The following is a 26,988-nucleotide window of genomic DNA, read 5'->3' as shown; positions in this document are numbered from 1 at the left end:
AGACCCTCCAAAAGGCTAAGCAGACACAAAAAAACTAGCAATGATCTAAAAAAGGGCTCTTGCGGTCGGAGTCTCAGAATGGCTGAGAAATTTCCAAAGAACACCAAAAAATGACTCCACACAGTGTACAATGGATAATATCTACAACTTAATGTACATGAGTTAGAAATCGTGCATGAACAGACACCAGAATCTGATGCAAACGGTAGACAAAAGCCCTGCGGAGATATCTGCTTTCAAAAGAGCTCAATAGAATTGTGTGTACTCAAAAAAATACGAATCTCCTAATACATAACAACCCGTAGCAAAACTGCTACCAAAACCATTACCAAAATACCTGTGAACGTTCTGTACTTGTGTGTCTGAAACCTAGAGATTGTGCATGCACACTAAAGCCTGTCAATGTGTGTCGGGCCACAAAGCGAGTGGGTCCTTGCGGGCTCCAAATCCCCCATATAGACCTGCTGTGAGAAAACTTGTATGTCGTTGTCAACTGGAATCCGATGCTGACTTCCTCTGTACGGGGAAGTGCCAAAACAATGCCCACCCTCAAAGCCGAAGCATATTCAAAAAATGCTCCCTATGTGTGCGAGTATATGCAAGCACACTAGCCGAAGTCAAGGGCCGGATGTCAAAAATCCACCCTGTAATGTGTAGGATGTTGAGATAAACACCAATGTGTGCCATTCGATGAGCTATGCCCGGCTAGAAGGCTATGCACACTCTATATGTGTGCCAAAAAATGACCCAAAAAATTGACCGTCATGGGTAATAATCGATGTCAAGGTAGCGAGGATGTCAAAATTGTAGGGTGAGGCGGGGATGATGGCAAATCGGAGAGAAAAATAATTTTTTTTAAAATAATATATATATATATATATATATATATATATATATATATATATATATATATATATCCCAATCGAGGGGTCGAGAATGTCCTGGATGTCGCTGATGTGAAGCTCGAAGAAGCCGTTCAACCTCACACACAAGCTCATGTGTGTGTGTGTGTGTGTGTGTGTGTGTAGGTACGCACTTACACACACTTACGATCCTTTGTTTTGATCTTCTCTGTGCGAAGCCTTGCTTCTTTATCTCTGTGTTGGCGAAGAGGAACCTAAAGCCCCTTGCCGATGCTCTATGTGAGTGTGAGTGTGAGTGTGAGTGTGAGTGTGTGCATGCACACACTCTTGCTTAAGCTCACTTTCAAAGCTCCAAAAAACTACCCAAATTCTATTCACTCAATTATGCAGAGCTTCTAAGCCCAAGTCCCCTGTTGATGTTTTTTTTTTCCAATGTGCGTTACAAAGTTGTCAAGCTGCCCCCCCCTCCCCGTAAAATTTAGCATTGCCATATTTTCACTCCCTGCCTGCTCAATTTTTGCCCGATTCTTCACTGCCCCATTTCACATATTTTGCCAAACTGCCTGATTATGTAGAATTGCCACTAGCACTTCTCTATGCTTCCATTCACGCTACACGATTATGCTTTGCTACTCGATTCCCTACAATTGTCAATTTGTGGCAATGTGCATGCGCGCGCGCGTGTGTGTACACACAACCAAATTTTCCACCCTCAATTCTTGCTACTTTGATTCTACTGTTTGCTACCCGAGATCTACGCTACTGTGATTCTGTTGGGCAGATCGAGAATTTTCTAGTTCTCCCAAGCTCCAAGGGAAGGTGCTTACGAGCATGGCGAGGGGGAAGCTCTGTCAAAGCCGCTCTGATACCGGTTGTGAAGTCTTGGAGGGCCTCGTGCTTTTGCGTCTAGGGAAGGGAAGAGCTAGACCAAAAAGGGGGGAAACACCACACACCTAGAAGGAGTAAGTTTCTTTATTTTGTGTATATTGAACGCGGGTTAGTAAAAGAAGTTAATGGGGTTAGGATCAGTCTAGTTGGGTGCACTCACGGGCCTTTACCCAAGAAAAGTGGACTAATTTTTATACCAGCTCTTTTAAATTGTTTTCAAGAATAATCCCATATGTAAAATTGATAAAATTGCCCACAATTGATGGCTTTGATAACACAACCTTTCTAATTGCGTGCATAAAAAGATAATGTGAAAGAACTAGTAGCCTCGATCAATCACTCCATCAATCACGCTTTGTAGATAATAGGGTTTGAAGTGCATCCCCTTGTATCCCCATGAGTCAGGACGGCAAGAGTCTTGTAGATGTTCTTTTCCTTTAACAAGCCATCTATTAAGATGATTGCTAGGTGCTTCCACTCTTGTCCATCTGAGTCAGCATGGCAAAAGCCCTATCCACTTCAAGCACTTCTTAGGTGATTTGTAGCTGCTCTATGGAATGCAATGAGTGCCACTTGTAGTATATTCTTCCACCCATATGTAGACATAGTTCCATTTGGATACTAGTCACCCACTTTCCACTCCACACTCACCCATCCCTTGTGGCTAAGAAGGATATCACCTTTTGGCTCAGTTACATGTATCTACATAATAGTAACAAGTGCAATATCTAGATAGTCACTCTCTACTTGCAAAAAGAATCGTGACAGGAAATGTTCTTCCTGGAATAGTGAAAATGTTACACTAAAAAAAGTACCCAGATAACTTCTCAACGTCAAGTGTAGTTGATGTGACTATAAGACATAAATCTTTTTGCCACCTTACTAGTTTATTTAGCAGTCCAAAGAGGACATTGATGTGGAATGTTTTTCATGTGCTTCATCAAGCATGATAAAAAAATCCACGGAGAGTTGGCTATCCACAAGCACTTCTCTCAGAAGCATTCCATCTCTCATATACTTGATAATCGTCTTGGGCTCCACACAATCCTCAAGCCTAATCATGTAACTAGCCTCTTCACCAATCCTACAAGAAAATTCTTGAGCAACCCCCTTAGATATAGACGTTGCAACCATCTTCAAGGTTGTACACTTTCTCGATATATGTGTAACATGTGTTGTTTTCCCTAAACCAATTTCTTCAATGACAATTATGATCTAGTTTTTATGGACCACTCTAAGCAGCTCGTATTTTCAGCTTGTAAATGGAAAAACTTTGTCTTTGCTCCTATATCAGTAGCTTTGACCGCTGGCCAAATATGGTTGCCATACCAAATGCATCCTTCTTCCACTCCTGCATGTCATATGTAGAGAGTCCTACACCACCGAGTTCCTCAATGAGATGGTGCTCTTGTGTCTTTGGCATGGGATCTTCCCAAGGACGATTTAGATTGTTTGGGATGGAATCCAATATGGCCCTTTACTGTTGCTCTCACAACACTCTCCTCTTTTTGACTAAAGCGTCTTGTGTCATTGCAACACTTTGAAGCTTGGCATTATCTTGTAGTAGCCTTATTGCACAACCACTACTCCATTACAAGCACAAGCATTCAAGGCACATATTCAAGTCACTCATTGCATTTGGAATGATACCTCACTCTGCATTTGGCCAAAGCAAAATAATGCTTGCTAACCTTGAACTCTCTTGTCCACAATATGCTATTAGTGTGTTCCAAAGTGACAACATTTAGAGAAGAAAGATTCTCCAACATCTTGTGTGCCATCACATGTGTACCACACGAGACATTAATATCCACAAGGCCATTGCCTCTCAAGCAACATTATTTTGTAGCAACACCATCACAATATTACTTTGCAAAACTCATGCCTTTCATTCTTGTCATGGATCTGTTGCTTTTTGTCCAAGGCCCGAAGTGTGGCACATGCTTTCAAGATGTAGACATAAGTCATTGTGTTTGGAGATACGCCCCTCATGAAGCATGCACTCAAAACAAGCTAATGCAATTTGGCCTTGATCCTCTTTGGCATAGGTGGAAATTACTATAGTCCATAGTACAATATCTCAAGGTGTAGTTTGGTGTCTCTGTGGGGGCACTATAAACTTGAAGTATAATCTGGTTTGCAACAGTGGGACCCAACCCCTTTAGTCTCTCACACAAGATTTGGCACGGCGTATCAATTTCTTCCTATCCTGCTAAAAAGAGAAGGTTATCACCTTTTGGCTTAGTTAAATGTATCTAGATAACAATAATAAGTACATCATCAAGATAGTCACTCTCTGGTTGCTTTGCATATACAATCTCGACAAGAAACCTTCTTTCCGGAATAGTAAAAACGTTATAGGGCAAAAAAATTACCTAGAAAACTTCTTAGCATCAAATGTTGTTGGGGTGACTATAAGCCACAAATCTTTTTGCCACCTTACTAGGTCCTTCAACGACCCAAAGAGGGCACGAGTGTGTCTTGTTTTTTCATGTGCGTCATCAAGCATGATAACAAAATAACTTGAGAACTAGCTACCCACATGAAATTTTCTCAGAAGCATCCCATCTGTCATATAACAGACACACACACACACACACACACACACACACACACACAATGGATAGAATTTTAGCTCAACATTGCCCTCTTTTTCACCTTATGACATGCTGCCAAGTGACACGGCTCTCTTTGCAACATTCTCTAAATCACTATTGCACAATCTAAACTAACAAGGGGTAGCCCTTTACACGTGTAGAAATCTGCGACATGAAGACTAAACTCCAAAATTGAGAGAAGCCCTTTTGCACGCGATAAAGAGGGAGAGAGAAAGAGAGAGAGAGGCCCCCGAAGGCAGCCGGCAGTACTAGTCAAGGTATACATGGATGTGCCCCATGCTAATTGAAATTTTGGCTCTATTTGCAACATTCTCTAAATCACTATGCATACATGGATGTGCCCGATGCTAATGGAAATTTTGGCTCTATTTGCAACATTCACTATGCATACATGGATGTGCCCAATGCTGATTGAAATTCTTTCTCTACGTTGTCAGCTTCAGTCATATTAACAGCCAACACAGGAATACAGGCCGCGAGCGCGTACTCACTTTTCCACCCCCACTCTCTCACCCTCTCTCTCTCTCTCGCGCGCGCGCGCACACACATACACACGCCGGCACTCACGTGCAAGATGAAAAAGCTGTGTAGATGGGTGCATCGCAAGATTTTCTTGTACAATGTTACATTTGGGCTCTACATGTTGGATTGGTGGGAGCGTCTACTCTTCAGTATCCTAAACTTCTCTGGCTTTCGTCAGAAGGAGAGAAAAGTCCTGTGAACTTATGTTACTGATACTTCTGTAATGATTTGTATCCTTAACAAGAGTGCAGATTTGTTGGTTATATTACTGATCTGGTTTCTTTGCTATAATGGGTCGCAGTACACAGCAAGCATCTTGAGGGGGTCAGTGCTCGTTGCCTTTTCTGAAAATCAATTCTTCTGCCATAATTGTTTAACTCTGGTGTAGATTTTTTTTTTCTTGGGCGGGAGGAAGTCAAGGTGATTGCCCACACTGAAGGTTTTTTGCCTTTAGTACTGACTTAAGTGACAATGCTTTCGAATCCTGTAAGTTCCTGGAGTGAAAGAGGCCCAAAAATTTGCACGTCCAAGTTCTGCAAAGACTGGTGATGCTTGCCTATTTTGACAAGCTAAAAGTGAATATGTTGAAATACCTTCAACAGCTAACACTGATCGCCTATGTGACACTAACCGGCACAAATATTAATAAGAAGAAGAGCCTTTTACCTTGGTCTGTTCTTTCTAAGGTTTTTGTCTATGCCCATGCTTGAAAGAGCTGAAGCACTCTTTCCCCTTGCATCTTATCATCCTTTCCTTGATAGCACTTTCTTACATACTGTTAAATCTCCTGAGCCACAATCAAGCTTTGATTGACAAAAGCATCTAGCAGCAAGAAGGGTTTCAATTCTCTTGCGAATCATTAGATGCAGCAGCAGCAGATGCCACCCTATCTGGGCCTTTTTGGGCAAGAATCCAGCTTTCTCAGTTATGGCGGCCAAAAGTCAGTTTTGGATGTGTGCAGGGGGGATTTGGTTCCTAAGGTGCAAGAGGCTTTGGACCATATGAAGCAGGGATGCCTAGCTTTATGGGAGGGATGTACGACATGATATGCAGGGATACCCTTATGGATTTCACCAAGATGGGATTGGTGGTATTTGTCAAAGATGGATGCCTCCAACTTTAGGCTTGACTCTTGGTATCCAGAGCAACACACACACTTCTACGGTCTAATGCTTAAGATCAATTGACTCCGATATAGAGTTAGCAGGAGTACAAAGAAGGAGGCGAAAATTCAGTTTTAGATGCCTGCAGAGAGATTCGGGTCTTATGGAGTAGGTGGCTTTGGACCATACAGAATAGGGATGCTTTTGGACCATACAGAATAGGGATGCTTGGGTTTATGTGAGGGATGTACGAGGTGGTGCCTGGCATGCAAGGATACCAACCCTTATGGATTCCACCCAAATGAGGAGGGAAGTCTCCAACTTTTGGCACTTTGGGCCATACACTTCCACGACCTAATGCTTATGATTAGGTTACTCTGATAGAGGGTCAGAAGGATTACAAAGGACACGGCCAGAAAGTCAGTAATAGCCTTGAGATGAGAAGAAAGCGCCTGCTTTTATCTAGTATTTTGATACCTCTTTCTCGAGAGGCAACTTCACAGAAGCCTCTAAAGTCAGAAAAGCATCTTCCCTTTTTAAAGCGAATGCTTTATAGTGCTGGTCGATCTTATCACTTCATGGACATGCGCTGAAGACTTGGGTGGGATTCAAACAATGTTTGCTTCCCTATGGTTGATACCAGAGTATGAGGCAAGTACTTTGATTGTGTGGAACCATCTACAGTTCAAGAAGAACGTTGCCCTTCAATCATACAACCAAAGTTATCGGATTCATTTCTTCTGGTGGCTTCTTTTTGGTCTGTCAACCTCGATGAGCAGACAGAGAGGTATTCATGTGGGTTGGCTCCCAGCATTGTTACTTGTGTGAGAAAGCACCTTACCGACATCTAACAATTTTTAACTCATATGAACTCCTCAAAGCTTATAGTTTTTGCCATATGGTAGTCTTGGTTTGTAGTTTAAATTTTTGCCTTATGAATATATCATGAACATATTACACTATTGCAGATTTTAGGCGTTGTTTAAAGTAACGAACGAATTTTACGTACCTTATACCCGTTCTGTTTAATGCTACGTACAAGATGCACCAAACACGTACCGAACACTATGTACCTTATCACCTTGCTATCTTGTGCGATTAGCAGTCATTACCTATTTTTCTACTCTCCTCTTTGTTTTTTTGCTCTCCTCTGACATCTCTCTCACAGCCAGAGGCCCTGCGCCTTCCTTGTGTCCCTTAGAGAAAAACTCACTTTGACAACGTTTGCGGCACCAGAGCATGAGGCTGTAGTTACTAGTGACACCTTTGATTGCAAAATTCCATTTGCATGTTCAAGGGTATGTTGGAATGGAGTACTTGCATATCATGGCCTTTAGAGGGGGGTCATGACACATGTTCTCTTGGGGATGCCATGTTAAGATATATGCCACGTTGTTGCTTCACTATGCTTTAGGGAATGCTTGTACAACTTGTGCATCTCCCCGGTTGACCACCCGTTGCATTTGCATTTAGGTTGCATCATGTCCTGCTCGGACAATTTCTGTCTGGATGCCCATGTTTTGTCCGGTTGTGCACCTAGGCCTATTTTTCCATAAGCGCCCCCATATTATTTATTTATGGGTCGTTGGGTTTATTGCTGAACATTGCCAGACCCAACCCTGACTTGGTATATAGGAAGTGGTTGGGGACGCTAAGCACTTATTCCACTGTCACGCTAAGCACTTATTCCATTGTCACACTAAGCACTTATTCCACTGTCAGGTGCAACGAAATTGAAGTGGTGAAGATCTAGGTTTTACACTTCCACAAATCTTTTTCTTTCTTTGCTTGTGTAAGTGATTTTTTTTAGCTTGAATGACGATTCCTTTTATCTTCCTTGAAGAGAACGAATGAGAGAGTGCAGTAGAGAGAGAGAGAGAGAGAGAGAGAGAGAGAGAGAGAGAGAGGGGAATGACACCCGATGGGGTCCCAACCAACCCTCTCAAGGGCTCCCCACACCGTTGCCGATTTTGTATTTGCTTTAGATTGTTTAAATGAAATGTACACAATGCAATACCTCAAATTTGGGTTATAAACTAACTAAGGGCTAGGTAGGGCAAACTGTCCACCGGACCCAACAAATAAAACATAAAAATGATTTACTAGTTAGTTCGGCAAGGGGGTTAGTTTCTTGGTGAAACTGTCGCACATTTGTCCACCCAGGAATCCAATCGACGTGGGGAATGGCTTGTTGGATTTATCTAACTAAAACTTTATGCACGTCATGCCAGATGCCCACCGTAGTGTAAAAACATATGTCAAAATGTGTGTACGAACCATTTATGCAAGAGGGTTCTAAAATTGGAAAACCTAATCTAATGGACTCGTTCGGACATGCAGGTCCTGCGAACAGACTCACAAAATTGTTGGTATTAATCCTCCTAGGATTCTAGACACTAGGAGGAAGGAGAAAATTGGCTCTGGAAGTCGATGAAGCATGTCCATGTGGCACACAGAGCCATGTGCATGTGACATCCACAGACGCCGTATCTATGCCTGTCGTGGGCTTCGTTGGTCTATGCCGTTGGGGGGCTGACAGTAGTGGGACATGTCCGCACTCCTGAGGGGACATCTAAGTCGATTTACTCCACTATTGGGGGGAAACAAGTTTACCCACTCTTTCGTACTCTTTTTGGTATTTCATATTACATAGAGAGCGAGGGTGGTAGAGGAGCACAGTTGGCAGGGACATGGTTGTATTGTCTTGTGGGTGACTACGATAGTACCATGAGTCTATACCTTGCACTTTTCTCTAAGGGTGAATCTGGGCTTATCCTTGATTCATCTAGGTATATATATTCATTCATTGCTGCTATATGCTGATGATGTTGTGTTGATATCCGACACTCAAGAGCGAGGGCGCCGCTTGGATGCCCTACACATTTTTGCTCAGGATAGTGGCTTGTTTGTGAACCTTGGCAAGATCAAGATCATGGTATTTAACATTACACCACAATGGGTCAAGAGGTCAACACCCACCTTTACCTATCGTGAGGAGACGGTGGAGTTCATACACTTATCTTGAGGTGGTATTTAGTGGCCCAACGTTCTCCTTGAGGAGAGCAGCAGAGACTAGACTGACTAGAGCGTATGCAGCTTTGGGGAGACTAGAGAGTATGAGTTCGTAGGTTTAGTTTCAAGAACATTCATACACTTATCTTGAGGTGGTATTTAGTGGCCCAACGTTCTCCTTGAGGAGAGCAACAGAGACTAGACTGACTAGAGCGTATGCAGCTTTGGGGAAACTAGAGAGTATGAGTTCGTAGGTTCAGTTCCAAGAACCTGGAATGAATCTTTGCCTTTTTGGGGTTGTATTTAGTGGCCCAGTGTTTCCTTGAGGAGATCAACAGAGACTAGACTGACTAGAGCGTATGCAGCTTTGGGGAGGCTAGAGAGGACGAGCTCGCAAGTGTAGTTCCAAGAACTTGGAATGAAGCTTTGGCTTTTTGATACTCTGATGACTCCATCTATGCTTTATAGAGTGCATATATGTCATATGAGGGCCTTTTGTATCCGGTAGCATTGAGGATGGAGATGTATGGAAAGGTCGTTGGTTTCTATGATATCTCGGATGATTCGTACGAAAGCTTCAATACCACATGAGATTACTCGGACAGAGCTAGTTGCCGCCCCGTTGATGGTAGGGGCACGTACTAGGTCAATTTCCTTTAGACATCCTAGAGACAAATATGTTCGACTAGCCCCGGAGTCCTCCCATCAGCTAGCGTCACACGGAGATACATCTTGCTGGTATGCACAGATGACATCCCAGTTTCAACTACATGGTTTTAGTATGGACATACTTCCCCCCTTCCAATACTCATTGGATGCATCATGCATCCTCCTTGTCTCTGGCGCAGACAGAAATCATCAGACTCATTAGACAGGACTTGATTTAGCTAGACACCAGACTAACATGGATATAGTTGACACATGAGTTGAAGCATGAGGGTGGTTTTCTACAGAGAGCATCTTCTTCAGCTTATGGAGGATGGGTTTGTGACCAATTCTAGCTACATGGACACTCCCCCACTTCGAGTACTCATTGGATGCACCCTCCTTGTCTCTCCCGCGAACAGAGATCACCAGACTCATTAGACAAGACTCGATTGAGTTAGACACCAGACTAACATGGATACAATTGACACATGAGTTGGGCACGAAGATGGCTTTCAATCGAGAGCATCTTCTCCAGCTTATGGAGGATGGGTTTGTGATCAAACCTAGCTACATGGACGCTCATTTATTTTATGGGATACGATGTGCTATTGGTTAGATTCACACTAGATCGAGATTGAGACTGGTAGATTTGGAGGAGTACCAGAGGAGGCTACCATGTTAGCTGTCATATGGAGCTAGAGACAAAGGTGCATTATATGCCATTGTCCAGTGCACTACGCGATACGGGGTCGTTTTCACTCTCTTTTCAGAGAGGGTTTGGACCACTGTCTAGAGTTATGGGATATCAGGATCAGAGATGCCTTGGCTTTATCTTTTAGAGCTGCGTTGCGCATACACAGGGGGTTTACTGAGGGGATTAGGCAGAGAGAGACAGTCCCAGAGACAGATCATAGACTTCTTTAGACTCGCTAGTGTGCAGCTAGAGGAGCAGCCACCACAATAGCGGTACATTAATTGACCAAGCCCTTGATCTCAAGAGATTCAGACACCCACGACTACGAGGGACATCACGACATTGACGGAGATTACATCAGAAGATCAGGACTACTCTACTACAATACAGGAGACCCCCAGTTAGAGTACTTACCATGGAGGACATCAACGAGATTCGCCAGCGACCGAGGCTGGAGATCCTAGGACACCCACTATGTTGATGATGATGGTAAAAAAAAAAAAACCCCTCTTGATTCCTCATGAGATTGTATCTTTGCTCTTCCTAGAGAGCTCCTAGTCACCCCCTCATAGTGCCCTACAATTCTATTTTAGCTTTTTTGCTTTCAGTTTCAGTTTCTCTTAGTTTCTTCCAGACACTTTATTAGATTCTCCTGAGATGCAACTTTTTGGGTGCATAGGTCATTTTGGCCGTTTTGAAGACGTTTATTATAACATTTCATTTCATTTCATCTCTCTCTCTCTCTCTCTCTCTCTCTCTCTCTCCCCCCCCCCCCCCCCCCCCTTCATGCGCGCGCGCACTCTGAGGTGTCCATCTATGGCTCCCCTTGATGACTCCCCGAGTCCCCCCTCACATTAGGTTTCCATTGGTAGTGTTGCTTTTTTTTAAAGCGAAAGACAATGGCTGCATTTTTTAATAAACATCCAAGGACTAAAATTGCGCTTACAGCTTTGTGCACCTATAAATACAACCCTTGTCACCAATATCAAGCAGAGGAGTAGAGCAAGGAGCCTCTCAAGTACCAAGCAGTACCCAGTACTCGGTGTACCTATACACCAGCGTTTTCAGCCATCAGTACCTAGCGTTTTGCATCAGCGTTTTCAGCCAGCAGCATTTTTGCTTCGTCATCAGCACCACGCAGCAGATCAGCAATATCTCGTCGTGGTAGCCATTCCCATTGCGGCCAAGACTCCATTTTCAGCTTTCAGCCAGCAGACCAGTTAGCGTTTTTCAGTTTTCAGTCGTCGTCGTCATTGTCGACGACAATTTTGCTTGTTGTGATCACGTAACCCAAGACCACTTGGGTGTGTCGGTTCCTAATCTGTGTTTTTTTAGAATGGCAGGTAACCCAGAAACGGAGGGCTTGTTCAGCCTCCCCTCGTTCCTCCTTTCCACTCATTGAGAGCGGACCTTGCACTTAGCGGGAGGCCAATCGATGTGAGGTGGGAAAAAGCAAGCTTGGTGTGACCGCAAGGCCGCCAAGGGGTGCACCCGCAGGAAGGAGGTTAGCTTTGGTAAATGAGAAGCCTTCTTAAACGTAGATTGCAAGCCGTACCAAGTACCAAGAACCCAAGAACCCAAGAACCCAAGTAGTCAAGAACCCCAAGTACCCAAGTACCCCAAGAACCCAAGTACCCCAAGTACCCAAGTACTCAGTGCATAGTCATCACCAGAAGCGGAGTGGATACTTTTCGTACACCAGGACGATTGTTCCCCGAACCTCCCCCATCCCCATCTACGCCATGGATTGCACCAAGTCCTCTGGAGACTTTGGTCACCTTTGTGAGCCTGTACGCAGGACGTGAATGTCCAGGCATTTAGAGTAGCTGCATACCCTTTGATTGCACAACCCATTAGCACTAGCATCAATAACCCGCACCAAGCATAAGTATTTTCACCGCATTGGACCATTTAGTGGCTACATAATTGTGAATGGCAAGCTAACTCCCATGTGCATTGCATTGGTTTATCCACTGCTCTACATGGACGCTATTCCAAAAACTTGAAATGAGCGATGCTTCACATGGTAAACCATGGCAAGTGGATAAATAGTTTCACAATGAATGATGTCCAAAACTATGGGTTCATCTTTAACCTGTCGAACCATTGTGGGTCCATGCAAGTGGACTTAAAGATCTTTGCAGCATACAGTGGATCTTTAAATGCAGGATGGGTGACACCCACACCCTTCACGTGTGACCATCTTCTATCTCCCAAATTTTAAGCCTGTATGTTGAAGATTGCAGTACTAGGCAAAGGATGTAATACGTGGGGAAGTTGTGACTAATTTAAAGTGATAGAAGCCTCTTAAAGTGCATTTTATTAATAAGTGACTTTTCATTTACCATATTGTGGGATTTGTTAGTTTCAAGCAGAGGAGCAGAGCAAGGAGCCTCTCAAGTACCAAGTAGTACCCAGTACCTGGTGTACCTATACTTCAGTGTTTTCAGCCATCAGTACCTAGCGTTTTGCATCAGCGTTTTCAGCCAGCAGCGTTTTTGCTTCGTCAATCAGCATCTTGCAGAAGTACCACAGCAGATCAGCCATACCTCGTTGCGGTCGCCATTCCCATCGTGGCCAAGGCACCATTTTCAGCTTTCAGCCAGCAGAGCAGTTAGCGTTTTTTAGTTTACAGCCGTCGTCGTCGTCGTCGTCGTCGTCGTTGTCGTCGCTGATGACAGCAGATCAGTGGGTAGCCTCACCGCACTTGGAGAAGTCCATCAACATCCCTAGTGTTTTCAGATTCAGCCATTAGCCTCGACATCGTCGTCGTCAAGCATCACAACATTTAGAACCATTGTACCAGACTTTGTGCAATCTAAAGCAAATACATCTCTAATAGAGAAGGGTGTGAGAGCGCGCGTGCGGAAGCGTGAGAGAGGAGAGAGAGAGAGACAGTAGACACAAACGCAAGAGATGGTGAAGAGGGGGCGATCAGCCCCTCATGACTACCATAAGCAGAAGACCCTCAGTAGAATCAGATGTGCGATCTCTGTGAGATGTGTGATGTGGAAGTGGGTACCCCCCTAGCCCTATAAATAGGTGCCAAAGGGGATGTAGGCAAGGCTTGATAAAAATCCTCACGACCCAACAAAAAAATGATTTATGGAAATATATGAGGGCGCCCTGACAAAGGTGGGCAGCCAGCCTCAAACTCGGCTGGCCGGACCAGGAGCAACCTAGACTATGGGTGGCCAGCCCGGAGACATACTAGCCGTACAAGTATGCCCTAGACCTGTGAAGCAGTAGAGTGGCGTAAGTCTAACACCCCCTCTCAGCACCGGATGCTGAACAAACCGCGTGAAGCCGAAGATGTGAGGCAAATGATTAAGATGTCTGTTGCGATGTCCAGTGAAGGACAATACTCCATGAGTGTAGCAGCAGTCTAGGGTGTCCCGACGGCCAAGAAGTCTCCGTGGTAAAGTGCCGTCACAAGCAGTGTAGCAAACTGCTGTACTGCGCCGATACAGTGTGAAGGTACCGCGTGAAGGTCCCGAACTGAGTGTGAGAACAACTCCTTGTCGTGAAAGAAGTGTCAATAGACCTGCAAGTGTCCTGCCCAATAGGATCTGTGGTGTCTGTAGTCAAACCGTCTGGAGAAAACGGAGAAGCTGCCCAGGAACCTTCATGAGAATGACCGGAAGCCTGTCAATGCATGAACCTGCAACCTAGTGTGGCCCGGTGGCTAAGCTGTGTAAAACTCCAGCAAGGCCAGATGTAGTAATTTGCGCAATACATGTCCTCCAAATCAAGGAAAGTCAGACTAAACAACATGCACTATAGAAGCTACCGTAAGCTGCAGCAGTCACCAGGAGACCGTAGGACCACCACCGGATGGTGTCCTTTCAGTAGGTAGGGTAATCCAAAATGAGGGGAAAGCCAAACTAAGCAATTGGCACTGTGAAGATCCTCTGAGAAGAGGAAAGGCCAGACTGGTGGTCTGCGTCGTCTTGCTTGTACCTCCTGCCTCCAATCCTCCTGTGTCAACCAAAACAGAATCCGCGCCAACAACGCCACCAAACCGCATCTCGGTGTGGCTCTCAATGTGAATGAACTCAGAGTGGTCTACTGCCCAGGTCGGGGGATAAGTCTGCTGTAAGGTTATCGAGGGTGATTGTAAGCAACTTTGAAGGTAGCAATCCAAATGATCAGGAGTGTAGAAGAGCAACTGCAGTATCATCCAAGCCAAGCTCCTGGTGACTCCGGATGTAGTCGTGTAATGATGCCTGATCTCCCGCATCTCGCAGGGAAACTCTCCAAGAGAGTCCAAAGCAGTGAAGTCCCACTCCAGTTTGTAGATCCAAGCAATGAACGTGTCCAAGAAGAGATCCAAGATCCTCTCCCTAAGTCCATGTAGATGCTCCTGTGTAAGCAAGTGATCTGACATGTCGAGGTCGAGTGGTAAGTGTCTTTGCCATGAGCATGGCCATATCTTGTGTGAACTCCTCTGATGAGTGCATAGGTGTGTCCATAGTAAACCACAAGTCACACCCCCTCTGGAGTGCGCAACTGCCGAATGACGGCTGGAATGAATGGATCTCCCAAGGATCGTACGCCCGTAGATAATCAAGCTGATGTCAAAGATACCGTGTACTGCAGCAGTCACAGAGGGATCGCACGAACCACCACTGGATGGTGTCTTGGCAGGAGGTAACTTCATCCTCTATGAAAAACACAAGCCATGTGGCTGCTGTCCACCCAAAAACGCAACTGCGAGGTGATGAAAATGCTGCTGTCCAGCGATTTTCAGCGTGCTCGTACGCTCCCGGCAAGGTCCGGAGCGGTGCAGAGGAGTATGGAAAGGGTGGTGAATCACTGTCACTGTCCCAGATGGGCTGAAAACAGAGAAAATTGCAAGGGGTAATGGCTGAAATCTGATGAAGAAGGAGAGGATACTCACCGGCAATGCATCAAATGCAAAGCCGGGTAGGTGGTGGCGAGATCTGAGGTCCAGAAGCTGAGCGTTGTCCTCCTGCTGCAAAAACGCAGGTCAATTTGCAGCCCACTTTTGCTGCACTTTTTTGCACCAAATACCTTCTGTTTGTTGGAAAAACAAAGGCTTGATGGGTACCCTAAGTACCCAGTAAGTTGTGGAAGGTGTCAATGACACAAAGTGTGTTGGGTTAAAGGCCTAAATAACCCCCTTTTGTACATTTTTATACTTTGTCGAACCTGGATACATTTTTTTAAAGTCACTTATAATAAAAGTGGGAAAACGCAAAACTCACTTATTGAGTTTTCTCCAAAAACGTGAGCTCTCTCTCTCTCTCCCTGTTTCGATCCCTAGCGCTTCCTCTCTGCTGCACTCCGCCTCCTGCTTCTTGCCCCAATCTTGCACTACATCGCAACGCCACCTATCGGTACCCTCTGCTTCGCGCTTTCAACTGGTATCAGAGCCCTAGGGTTTCACAAGGACTTGCGCAGGTGGCTGGACAACAAGCAAAAGGTGTTTTCTTGCGGCAATCTCCACTTCTATCGCAAACCCCCTTGCTTCCCGGATCACCGGGATACCTAGAGTGCCAAAGCAGCTTAAAACAGGCTGTTTTTAGGTCAAAAACAGGTTATTACAGCAAAGTACAGGTTCTCTCACGATGTATTAAGTTGTGGGAACACTTGTACTTGGTCCCTACTACCCTAAATCAACCAAATTTGCTGAAAAACAGGTTCTAAAACAGGTTTTTACAGCAAATTACAGATTTACGCAGGTTTATGCAAATGTACATTTGATGTATTTGGATTGGGGTTTTTGGGCAAAAATTTGCTTGCTGAATTTCCCACACAAAAAATTCAGAAATTGCTATTCTTGCCTAAACTTGCATATTTTTGACTCAAATTGCTTCTGTGACACTTTGGAGCTGTTGTGCACATTGCAGTGAGGTTATATTCTGTTTTTGGTGCATTTTGCCCAAAAATTCCAGCATTTAAGCCCCCTTGTTTGTGCAACTATGGCATCGACTTCCTCTGACGCTAAGAATCTCTTTGAGATCAAGCGGTTTGAGGGAACAGGTTTTCATCTTTGGAAGGATAGGATTCAAGGAATCCTCCTTCTTAAAGATTGTGACAGGGCACTTGGAGCAGAGAAGCCAGAAGATATGTCGAATGCAGCATGGCTTACATTGAACAAGAAGGCCATTACCTACATTAAAATGGCCGTCTCTGACGAGATCTTGGTAGATCTCAAGGGTCTTGTCAATGCATTTGAGTTGTGGGAGAAATTGAAGGCAACGTTTGTGAAACCGGCCCGTAGGCGTTGGCTTTCACCCGAAATTCTTTACTTTAGACACACACACAGAGCACTTTGCAAAGGAGACCTGTAACGGGAATTAACACTTAATCACACACACGGCTCGGAAGCTAGAATGCTCCGAGCAGACGCCGACAACCTGTAGGTCCCAAAATTGGCGCCCCTTTCGGTATTTCTTTATTCTTTAGGAGGGTAAAGTACAAAGAAGAGTCCTGGGAATCCTTTGACTGTATCCCACTATATACCGCCTGTTTTGGCCAAATTTCGGCAGCATAACAGCCCCTAAACTTGCGCGAAACCAATTCCCCTACTGGAACTCGCTTCTACTGGCGTATACTCTCTGATTCCTGCCCAAAAACAGTAAATTCAGCACGCTGTATTTACTGGTGTTTGCCCTGTTTTCAGCCCCAAACAGTCCCCTAATTGTCCTCTGCCAATGGGGCATGATTCCCCAAGGTTCTGGCGTCCGTATGGCTGAAAAACAGTAAAATTACAGCACATACACAGCGCTGATTTTGCACCTGTACGGTAAGGTTATGACCCTCACCAGTGCCTGCTTTGGAGTAGCAGCTAGCTACCCCTGTTCCTGCTCAAGGAGGCTCTTGCCTCAGCACAAAAGCATGAACCCACACAATTGTACATCAGTCAAATGAGGAGCCCTCTTGTGGGGCATCACATAACTGCACGTAGGGGAGAGAGAGAGCAGTGTGTAGTGTGCAGGGCATCACTCCTAGCACCACACTGTACATGAGAGGGAAAGGAAGCACTCCATAGCTCTTAACCTGTGACAAAATGCATAATGGACCTCCTCCTAGCTTAAATTTCAGCGCCCATTTTTCTGGAAGAGGCAAGTGCATGAGAATTTGCCACTTGGCGCATTTACAAGCATTTTCTCGTTTCGGGTTCGTCGCTTAAAAATATCCCGACCGGTTGCCCAGTTGACTTCGTGGCAGAGTTGTAAAATGTTCCCCTAGTCATACCGGAGGTAATGACGCGAACACATTTCACGGCCCAAAATAGCAGTTCCCTAAATTTTAGGAGATGCTTCCGTTGGGCTCCCACTGGTGTGCTGACCATCTATCCTCATTGGGACCGCATCCAAAAGTGCAATGTGGCCCATCTATCGGATACTTTTTGTTGGTAGTCCCACCTTGACTTTACGCCTTAATTGAGTTCACTTCCTAGTATCCACCAACTTGCTAAGTGCGACGGGGGGACCTATATGATCTTGCTCTGAGCCTAGACATCCTCTTACCATACGAATTCCAGTGCCGACCACTACCCATCTGCGGGTGAAACTACCGTTCACATTGGCCATGCAATGTCCGACCGTTTGCTACTTCAACAAGAGGGTCTCAAAAACAAAACAAAACCCCTTGGAAAGAAACCAACAACTAAAGTTAGTAGTTGCCACGTCCTCGTGACATAGTTAACAGTTGCCACGTCCCCGTGACATACCCCCCTCTTGAAATCGCAAACTTCCTCGATTGCATACCATAAATACACGCCCCTGATGATCTTGTGCTATTAACACTCTTTTATCATCGCATGTATCCGCAAGAAAGGTCATAACATATAGATACAAATGACTTAATGAGGCCTTCATACTTTTGTCATTTCCATCTATTGCACTGAATTCATATGTACATTTGATGTACTAGCTCTATCATTACCCCTCCTTTGCACACGTTGGGTTGGGGCATAGGTAGGCTGTAACCCAAAGGCTTCAAGGTAAAGCTGCAATACATTTGGTGACTCTGACAGTTCATGCTCTTCCATCCACTTTGCATCCATAGGTGGATAGTTCTTGAACTTCACCAAATAGCGTCTTGCAACTTGTCCTTTAACTTTTCTGTCCTTATGTGCCAAAACTTGCTCAGGTACGAGGATCTCATCAAGTTCCTCAACTTCTGGCTGATCCTCATCTGGCATATCTTCTGGCACATCACCCACGAAGGGTCTTAGAAGACTCACGTGAAACGCATTATGAATCTTCCATGCATCAGGCAATTCAGCCTGTAAGCCACATCGCTGATCTTGTCAAGCACTTGAAAAGGCCCATAGTAACGCATGCTGAGCTTAGGAAATAACCGTTCCTTGCCCTTCATCTTCTTTAACCTTGCCTTTTCGAACCTTAACAGAACCCAATCACCAGGTGATAGTAGCAATTCACGACGGTGACGATCAGCAGCCTTTTTTTGCTTTGCCCGAGTCTTCTTCAAGGCAACTTTAATCTTCTTATACATCTCATCCATGTTCTCAACATATCGATTTGCCTCAAAGATCTTGTTCTTTGTATGCAAAATGGGAAACTTTTTTGCCGCCCTCCACAATCTCGAAAGGTGCTTTGCGAGTAGACGAATGCACCGTATTATTGTATGCATATTCAAGCATAGGCAAATACTGTTCCCACTTGCCCTTATTATCTGACACATAGCATTTCAGCAGATCTAAGACAATAGAATTAGCCTCTTCTGACTGTCCATTGGTTTGTGGATGAAACGAAGACGAGAACTTGGGCGTAGTGCCCATGTTCTCAAACAATCCTCTCCAGAACAAACTGGTCATGCGAGGATCACGATCACTGACAATCGATTGTTGCGTACCATGGTACTTAAACACATTGTGCATGAACAAAGCATGCCATCTGATCAGATTTTATCTTCTTCCTGACAGGGATAAAATGGGCCTGCTTGCTAAACCTGCAGATAATGGTCTCATTCCCTGTTGGCGTCCTTGGAAGATCAAAGATAAAGTCCATAGCAATGCTTTCCCATGGCTTATCCGGAATCGGCAGTGGTTGTAACAACCCTGGTGCCTTTTGCCTGTCAAGCTTGACCTTTTGGCAAACTATGCATGCTCGCACAAAGGCATCCACATCTCTCCTCAAGGTAGGCCAATAGAAGAATGTCTCTACCGCTTTAAGTGTTGCATCAATGCCACGATGCCCTGCATACGGTGGGACATGACTCTCTTCCATGACCTTTTGTCGCAGTGGCCTAGTGACACAAAGTCTGCCATGCATCATCATAAAACCATCTCTGAGGAGGTAGTGCTCGTGATGTTGCCCCTCTTGTAACTGTTCAAAGATCCTTGCAAAATCTTCATCAGCAGTATATTGTTCCTTCACGATGATAAGGAATTGACACAGCTGAAATTTGTGGCTTTCTTGATAACGCATCAGCCACAACATTCTTCTTGCCTTTCACATGCATAATCTGGAAGTGGAACATGGAAAGAATGTTTGCCCATCGCATATGCTTTTCGGATAACTTTGACTGTGTCAAGAAGTATCGCAAGGTCTGATGATCTGTTTGGACAACAAAATCTGCACCTAAGAGGTAGTGCTTCCAGCTAGAAAGCGCATGAAGCACGGCCAAGAGCTCTTTCTCATAGACTTGCATAGTCCTCTCTGGCCCTTGCAAAATTTGGCTTTCATAAGCTACTATCCGTCCGTCTTGCATTAGCACTGCTCCGATGCTATTGCCACACGCGTCACACTGGACCACAAATGACTTCTTGAGATCTGGCAAAACAATAACTGGATCTGAAGTCAACTTTTCCTTTAAGAGACTAAAAGCTGAAATCTCTTTTTGGGTCCATCTGAAAGTGACCTCTTTCTTTTGCAATGCGTGAAGAGGCGATGGTATCTCTGCAAAATTTCTGATAAACCTTCTATAGTAAGAACACAATCCCAAGAAGCTTCTGACATCGTGCACAGTCTTCAAGTCTGGCCATGTCTTGATAGCTTCGATCTTTGCGGGATCCATTCTAACACCACCCTTTGAGACTATGTGGCCCAGAAAGTGGATCTCTTCGAGGAAGAATTCACTTTTCTTAGGATTGACAAGTAACCTGTGACTGCGTATAACCGGCTTGTACAACGTAGAGGGCGGTACTATTTCAATTACCTGTTAACTTTACACAGAGCACTGAGAAGGGAAGAGAACACAATTGCGTCCAGCGACTAGAATGTCACTGCGCACACGAGACCGACACCCTGTAGGCCCCAAAGACTGGCGCCCCTTTCTGTATTTCTTTATTCAAATTAAGGTAGACGATCCGACCACTTAGCACAAGCTTTCACAAAGCTGTCCAAACCTGGCGAGGGCTGAAAACGCAGGTTTTCGACCGGATTTCGAGAGCATAACGGCGCAAAAACCCCTGTAGGTCAAAAACACCTGTCTAGGACGGATTCCCTCCATATCTGGAAGCTTTCTGGTGAGCTGTCACAGAAATTCAGCGGGCTGTAATTCTCTGTTTTTCACTGCCGGGAGCCCAAAAGCTTGTACACGCATCCCAAGGCTCTCACGAGGCTCCCCCGATGTTCCCTTGCAGTTTAGGTGCGAAACCCTAAACCTGCAGAAAAACACAGCAGGCTGTAATTCCCTGTTTCGGATCGTTTTTAGCGGAGCGAACACGCCTACGCGTGTCCCAAGGGCTCCCGCACGCAATGGGACAGTTCCCCTGTGAATTGGACGAGTTTTCACGAGAGAAAACTCTCCAAACTCGCAATCTTTCGTGATGGAACTCTGCGTACCTGTAGGGGATCAGCAATTAGCTAATCGGGTTCCTGTTCAGAAGGCTCTTGCCTTGGCAAACGCGCATAAACCCCGAGAACTGTACATAGGTCAAATGAGAAGCCCACTGGTGGGGCATAACATACTGTGCGTAGGGGAGAAAGAGAGCAGTATGTAGCGTGCGGGGCATCACTCCCGTCACCATACTGTGCATAGAGGGCAAGGTAAGCATTCCATAGCTTCTGTACCTGCTACAATCCACCTGAGGCTGAAAATGGTGCCCCCTTTGTTGACATGCAGCTCGTTTTTGCCTCCGAGAGTGGCAGAATCGCTCACAGGCTGACACGTCGCCCAGTTTCCGAGTTTGGGCTTTCCCTGCTAAAAATATCTCAACTGGTGCGTCAGTTGACTCGGCAGCAGAGCAATAAAATGTTCCCCTTGTCATTCCAGAGCTAATGACACGAACACATTTTCCAGTCAAAAATAGCAGTTCCCTAAATTTTAGGAGATGCTTCCATGGCGTCCCTATCGGTCTCGTGACCATCATTGAAGACTACCATTTGACCAACATCTACAATGTGGGTTAATTTACTGGCCCCTTTCAACTTATAAAGTTGCAGTGACTTGACGAATGGCCCAAATTCCAGTTTGGCGCACACGAGCTTCCATACTCATCAGAATTCAGTGCTAACTGGCCCGGGCACTCCTTGTCTGAACGACCTAGATCCCCGATGTGAGAAACCCATTTGGCTGCAGCCGTTTCACACTGGCCATGCAATGTCCACTTGCACCTTTTCAAGGGTTTTGGGACAAACAAGTAAAAATAAAATAAATATATCTAATACTTATTTACGGAAGGCAACAGGAAAAATACACCTCCTGGTGACACACCCCACCCTTGAAATACTGCAAGCGACCTCGCTTGCATGCCAATAATACATGCAGATATCTCCTGATATCACATATATTCTATGATGGGAAATCGAAGATATACATGCTTCCGGAAATGTAGCGTTGGACGATTAAACAATCCCACCAACCTGGCTACGACACATATATCAAGCATAGAAGTCTTCTAGTGTACTCTTGTGCACAAACTTCTCTAGCTAAATTCTGTATGGAAAGAGTGGATACAATTGCTTAACTACTCTCTTGAGCATCATGAACCATGCTCTTGCCTTGCTCCAAAAAGGCTGCATCAAGTCACTGTGGGTTCCATTTGAAAGGCTTCAAGATACAATTGGAATAGCTGAGGTGAATCAAGCAATTCAGACTCTTCCATCCATTTGGCATCTAATGATGGATAGTTCTTGAACTTCACCAAATAGCGTCTTGCAACCTTTCCTCTAACCTTTCTTTCTTTATGTGCCAATATCTGTTCAGGAACAAGGATTTCATCCAATTCTTCCACTTCGGGTTGTTCCTCATCAAGCATATTCTCTGGCACATCACCAACAAAGGGCCTTAGAAGGCTGACATGAAAAGCATTATGTATTTTCCAGCCTTCTGGTAGCTTTAACCTGTAAGCTACATCGCTGATCTTTTCTGAAATCTGAAAAGGACCATAATATTGCATACTGAGCTTAGGAAACAAGCGTTCCTTGCCTTTCCTTTTCCTTAACCTCGCCTTTTCAAAGCTCAAAAGTACCCAATCACCAAGTGAAAATACAAGTTCACGACGGTGACGATCAACAGCTTTCTTTTGCTTAGCCCGAGTCTTATCAAGAGCAATCTTTATCTTCCTGTATGTTTCATCCATATCTTGCACATATTTGTCTGCCTCAAATATCTTGTCCTTTGTCTGCAAAATGGGCGGGACTTTCTTTCCTCCTTCCACTATCTCAAATGGTGCCTTACCTGTTGATGTATGCACAGTGTTATTGTAAGCATATTCAACCAATGGGAGATGGTATTCCCAAGTTGCCTTGTGCTCTGAGACATAACATTTGAGTAGGTCCAAGACAGTAGAATTTGCCTCTTCTGAATGTCCATCAGTTTGCGGATGAAACGAAGAAGAGAACTTGAGCGTAGTGCCCATGTTCTCAAACAATGCCTTTCAGAAAAGACTCGTCATACGTGGATCCCTGTCACTGACAATTGACTGAGGCATCCCATGATATTTAAATATATTGCTCATGAATATCTTGACCATGTGTTCTGGCTTTATCTTCTTCCTAACAGGAATGAAATGGGCCTGCTTACTAAACCTACAAATGATAGTCCAAATCCCATCATTTCCTGTTTGCGTCCTTGGAAGATCAAAGATAAAGTCCATTGCTATACTTTCCCATGGCCTATCAGGGATCGGCAATGGCTGCAACAATCCCGGTTGCTTTTGTCTGTCAAACTTGACTTTTTGGCATACTAAGCATGATCTTACAAATGTGTCAACATCTTGTTGCAAAGCTGGCCAATAGAAGAATGCCTCAACCCCTTTCATTGTCGCATCAATTCCACAATGCCCAGCATAAGGTGGAGCATGACTTTCCATCAAAATCTTTGGCCGTAACTGTTTAGTAACGCATAAATTTCCATGCATCATGAGAAAGTCATTCTTAAGCATATAGTGCTCATGATGTTGCCCATCAACAAGCTGGTCATAGATCCTTGCAAAATCTGAATCTTCAGCATATTGTGTCTTCATTTCGTCTAGTTCACAATGGTACGGAATTGACACTACTGAAATTTGGGGCTTTCGTGACAACGCATCAGCCACCACGTTCTTTTTCCCTTGCACATGCACAATCTGAAAATGGAACATTGACAAGATGTTTGCCCATCGCATGTGCTTCTCATACAACTTCGTCTGTGTAAGAAAATATCGCAAGGTTTGATGATCCGTTTGGACAACAAAATCAGTCCCTAGCAAATAGTGTTTCCAACTAGTGAGAGCATGAATTACTGCCAGCAATTCTTTCTCATAGACTTGCAAGTTCCTTTCAGTCTTCAAAAGAATTCTGCTCTCATATGCGACTACTCGGCCATTCTGCATTAAAACTGCACCAAGACTATGGCCACACGCATCACATTGAACCACAAAAGGTTTAGAAAGATCTGGCAAAATAATTACCGGATCTGAAGTCAGCTTCTCTTTCAAGTGTTTGAACGCTAAAATTTCCTTGGCTATCCACTTGAAAGTAACTCCTTTTCCTTGCAGTGCATGGAGTGGAGAAGCGATCTCAACAAAATTTCGGATGAACCTCCTGTAATAGGAACATAAGCCTAGAAAGCTTCGAATGTCATGACTTCAAGTCTGGCCATGACCTAATTGCTTCCACTTTAGCGGGATCCATGCGTACCCCATCCTTTGAAACAATGTGCCCAAGGAAGTGAATCTCTTGCAAAAAGAACTCACTTTTCTTCGCATTAATGAGTAGCCTATTCTTGTGTAGCTCATTGAAAACTGCGGTCAAGTGATCCCTATGCTCCTCTTCAGACTTTGAGTAGACAATCATGTCATCAAAGAAGGTACCCACGAAGTTTCTATGTGGTCTAAAAATTCTGTCCATCATTCTATTAAATGTGGCAGGATCATTTGTGAGACCAAATGGCATGACAAGAAACTCATAGAGACCAAATGTTGTCCTGAACGCAGTCTTATGGACATCTTCTGGTCTAATGCGTATCTGATGATACCCGCTCTTTAGGTCTATTCTTGTAAACAATGACGCTCCCTCAAGCCGATCAAGAATGTCATCTATCCTCGGTATGGGGAACCTGTTCTTGATAGTATTCTTATTCAAGGCACGATAGTCAATGCACATGCGCCATGAACCATCCTTCTTCTGCACTAAGAGTACAGGTGAACAAAAAGGGGATGAACTGGGCTGAATCAGCCCCTTCTCTAAAAGCTCGTTGACCTGACCCATAATCTCTTTCTACTGGGCTGCACTAACCCTGTATGGTGGTCTATTCGGTGGACTAGAACCTGGCACAAGATCTATAGTATGATCCTCAGGTCTCTCAGGAGGTAACTCCCCTGGCAAAGAGTCCGAAAAACAATCACTGAAACCACTCAAAAAAGTTGACCTGTCTTTATCTAAGGTAGAGAGATTAGATACAACTTGAGGTACTTCTTTTGCAAAGATCAAGTACGCAGAAAGATGATTCTTTATTACAGATGAAATAGCAGAAGCAGAAACAACTGGAACAGACTCGCCTTTAAGCTTTACATCAAGGACATGAGTCTTTCCTCTATGTACAAGGGTAATCTTTTTGTTGTAAGTATCCACCATAGCATGCAACCTGTAACACCATGGGATACCCAATAACACATCACAGCCCTCAAGCGGCATAATATGAAATTCTTCCGCATCCACATAGCTCTGAATGTGCAGACGAAGCTTTCCCAGAATGGGAGTAACAGGCTCTGAATGTCCTGGGCATGCCAAACCTGCTTCGCCTGTCATACCCATCTCCTCTGCACGAATGCCCAACTTTGATGCCAATTCTGGTGATATGAAATTTGCACGGGCTCCTGGATCAAAGAAAACCAGCATTGTCTGGTCTCTAACTTTGCCCCAAGCTCTGCACAGCTCCGTGGCATCTGTGTTTGGTTGATCTCCAACCAAATCTGGAACAAGTCCTGCACTCGGCTTTGGCTTCTTCCCTTTATGGTCTAACTTGTCATCCTTATCCTGTGACTTCTTCTGTGGGCACTCATTTGCGAAGTGTCTTTCCTGTTCACAAATGTAGCATTTCTTGGCCTCCCTAAGAGCTTTCCTTTCTTGAAAAGTTTTGCTAGAAAAATGCCTTTTTTGTCCTTGTCCTTGTTCCGAAGAAGACTTAGATTGCTTCTTGGACGTATCACCTTCTTCATTGGAGGGCTTCTTTGTGGGAGGCTCAGAAGGCTTTGCTGCAACATTGCCCTTGGCTGAAAACTGTTTGCCCTGGGCCCCTTTCTTGTGGCTATTAAATCCATCGGAATCTCCCTTCGACAGATTGTTGGCCACTCTTGCATTCTCTATCAATTGAAACATATTCATGACAGTAGTCTTTGTGCAGTAGTCCCTGATTTTCTTGGGCAATCCGCAACAGTACTTCTCACTTTGTTCTGACAATGGCACAAACCTGTAAGAGGTGACTGGCAACAGTGCGGCCCAAAACCGTTTATTGTACTCTTCCAGATCCGCACACTGTTTAGCATTCAACTCGTGCCATTCCGTCATTACATCCACTTCAAAAGTGTTTGTCAACCATGCAGGCGCAAAAAGTTGTTTGAATTGGACCCACGTTGTTGGGGCTTGACCCTGGTTCAACAATGCGGTCCACCATTGGAGCGCATTCCCTTTCAAGAAAGTGGCAGCCTTGCGTATCTTTGAAGATTCCGTGAAGTTTCCTCCAGCATAAGTTGCATCGAACTGCTGTATAAAGGTCAAAGCCTTTAATTGGTCCTCAGTTCCTCTGAAAGTTTCAAACTTCACTCCCTGCTCACCTTCCTTGTAATCCTTAGGCTGACTCAAAGGAGCCACATTATCATAAACAGGTGCCTGTAACAATGGTGCTCCATGAGTGTTCATTCCAGCACTCGCATCAACTGTTTTCCCTGTCATATCTGCATTTTGTACGTATGGCTGCGAAAAACCAGCCATACCAAATTGTGTTCCAGGCACTCGAAACTGGCCATAGGCACCCTGAAAACCTGGTTGGACACCCATGTTCGCGTACATAGGGTTACCCATGCCTGTTTGCATTGTCCCGAACACATTCCCTGGCATATAACCTGTGGAAGGTCCAGCCATAGCTTGAAACACTGAACCACCTCCAAAATAACGAGGATAAGTATTAGGTAATGGAAGGGTCTGACGCATAGCCTGTTCATTGCTCCCTTGACCATTCATAAACGGTTCCTGTCCAGCTAAAGCAAGTTGCTTTGG

General features: G+C 44.7%; 1 protein-coding gene across 2 annotated transcripts in view; it reads left to right on the top strand.

The window, feature by feature from the left end:
• The first annotated feature begins 4,787 nt into the window (after positions 1-4,787).
• Positions 4,788-26,988, top strand: part of LOC147454477 (uncharacterized) — a 100,310-nt gene continuing 78,109 nt past the window's right edge. The window contains exons 1-2 of one of the 2 annotated variants that reach the window (XM_086516416.1): positions 4,788-5,040; positions 5,143-5,215. In XM_086516416.1, coding sequence (XP_086372542.1) covers positions 4,944-5,040; positions 5,143-5,215 — 170 coding nt within the window. In that variant the 5' untranslated portion in view covers positions 4,788-4,943. The remainder of the gene's footprint in view (positions 5,041-5,142; positions 5,216-26,988) is intronic. The other variant, XM_086516415.1, reaches the window with a different exon arrangement.

Source organism: Adiantum capillus-veneris, chromosome 7 (assembly GCF_014529385.1).
Source record: "Adiantum capillus-veneris isolate H3 chromosome 7, ASM1452938v2, whole genome shotgun sequence".
Classification (NCBI taxonomy): Eukaryota; Viridiplantae; Streptophyta; class Polypodiopsida; order Polypodiales; family Pteridaceae; genus Adiantum; species Adiantum capillus-veneris.
The sequence above is the reverse complement of the archived record's forward strand: the minus strand, read 5'-3'. Positions and strand labels throughout refer to the sequence as shown.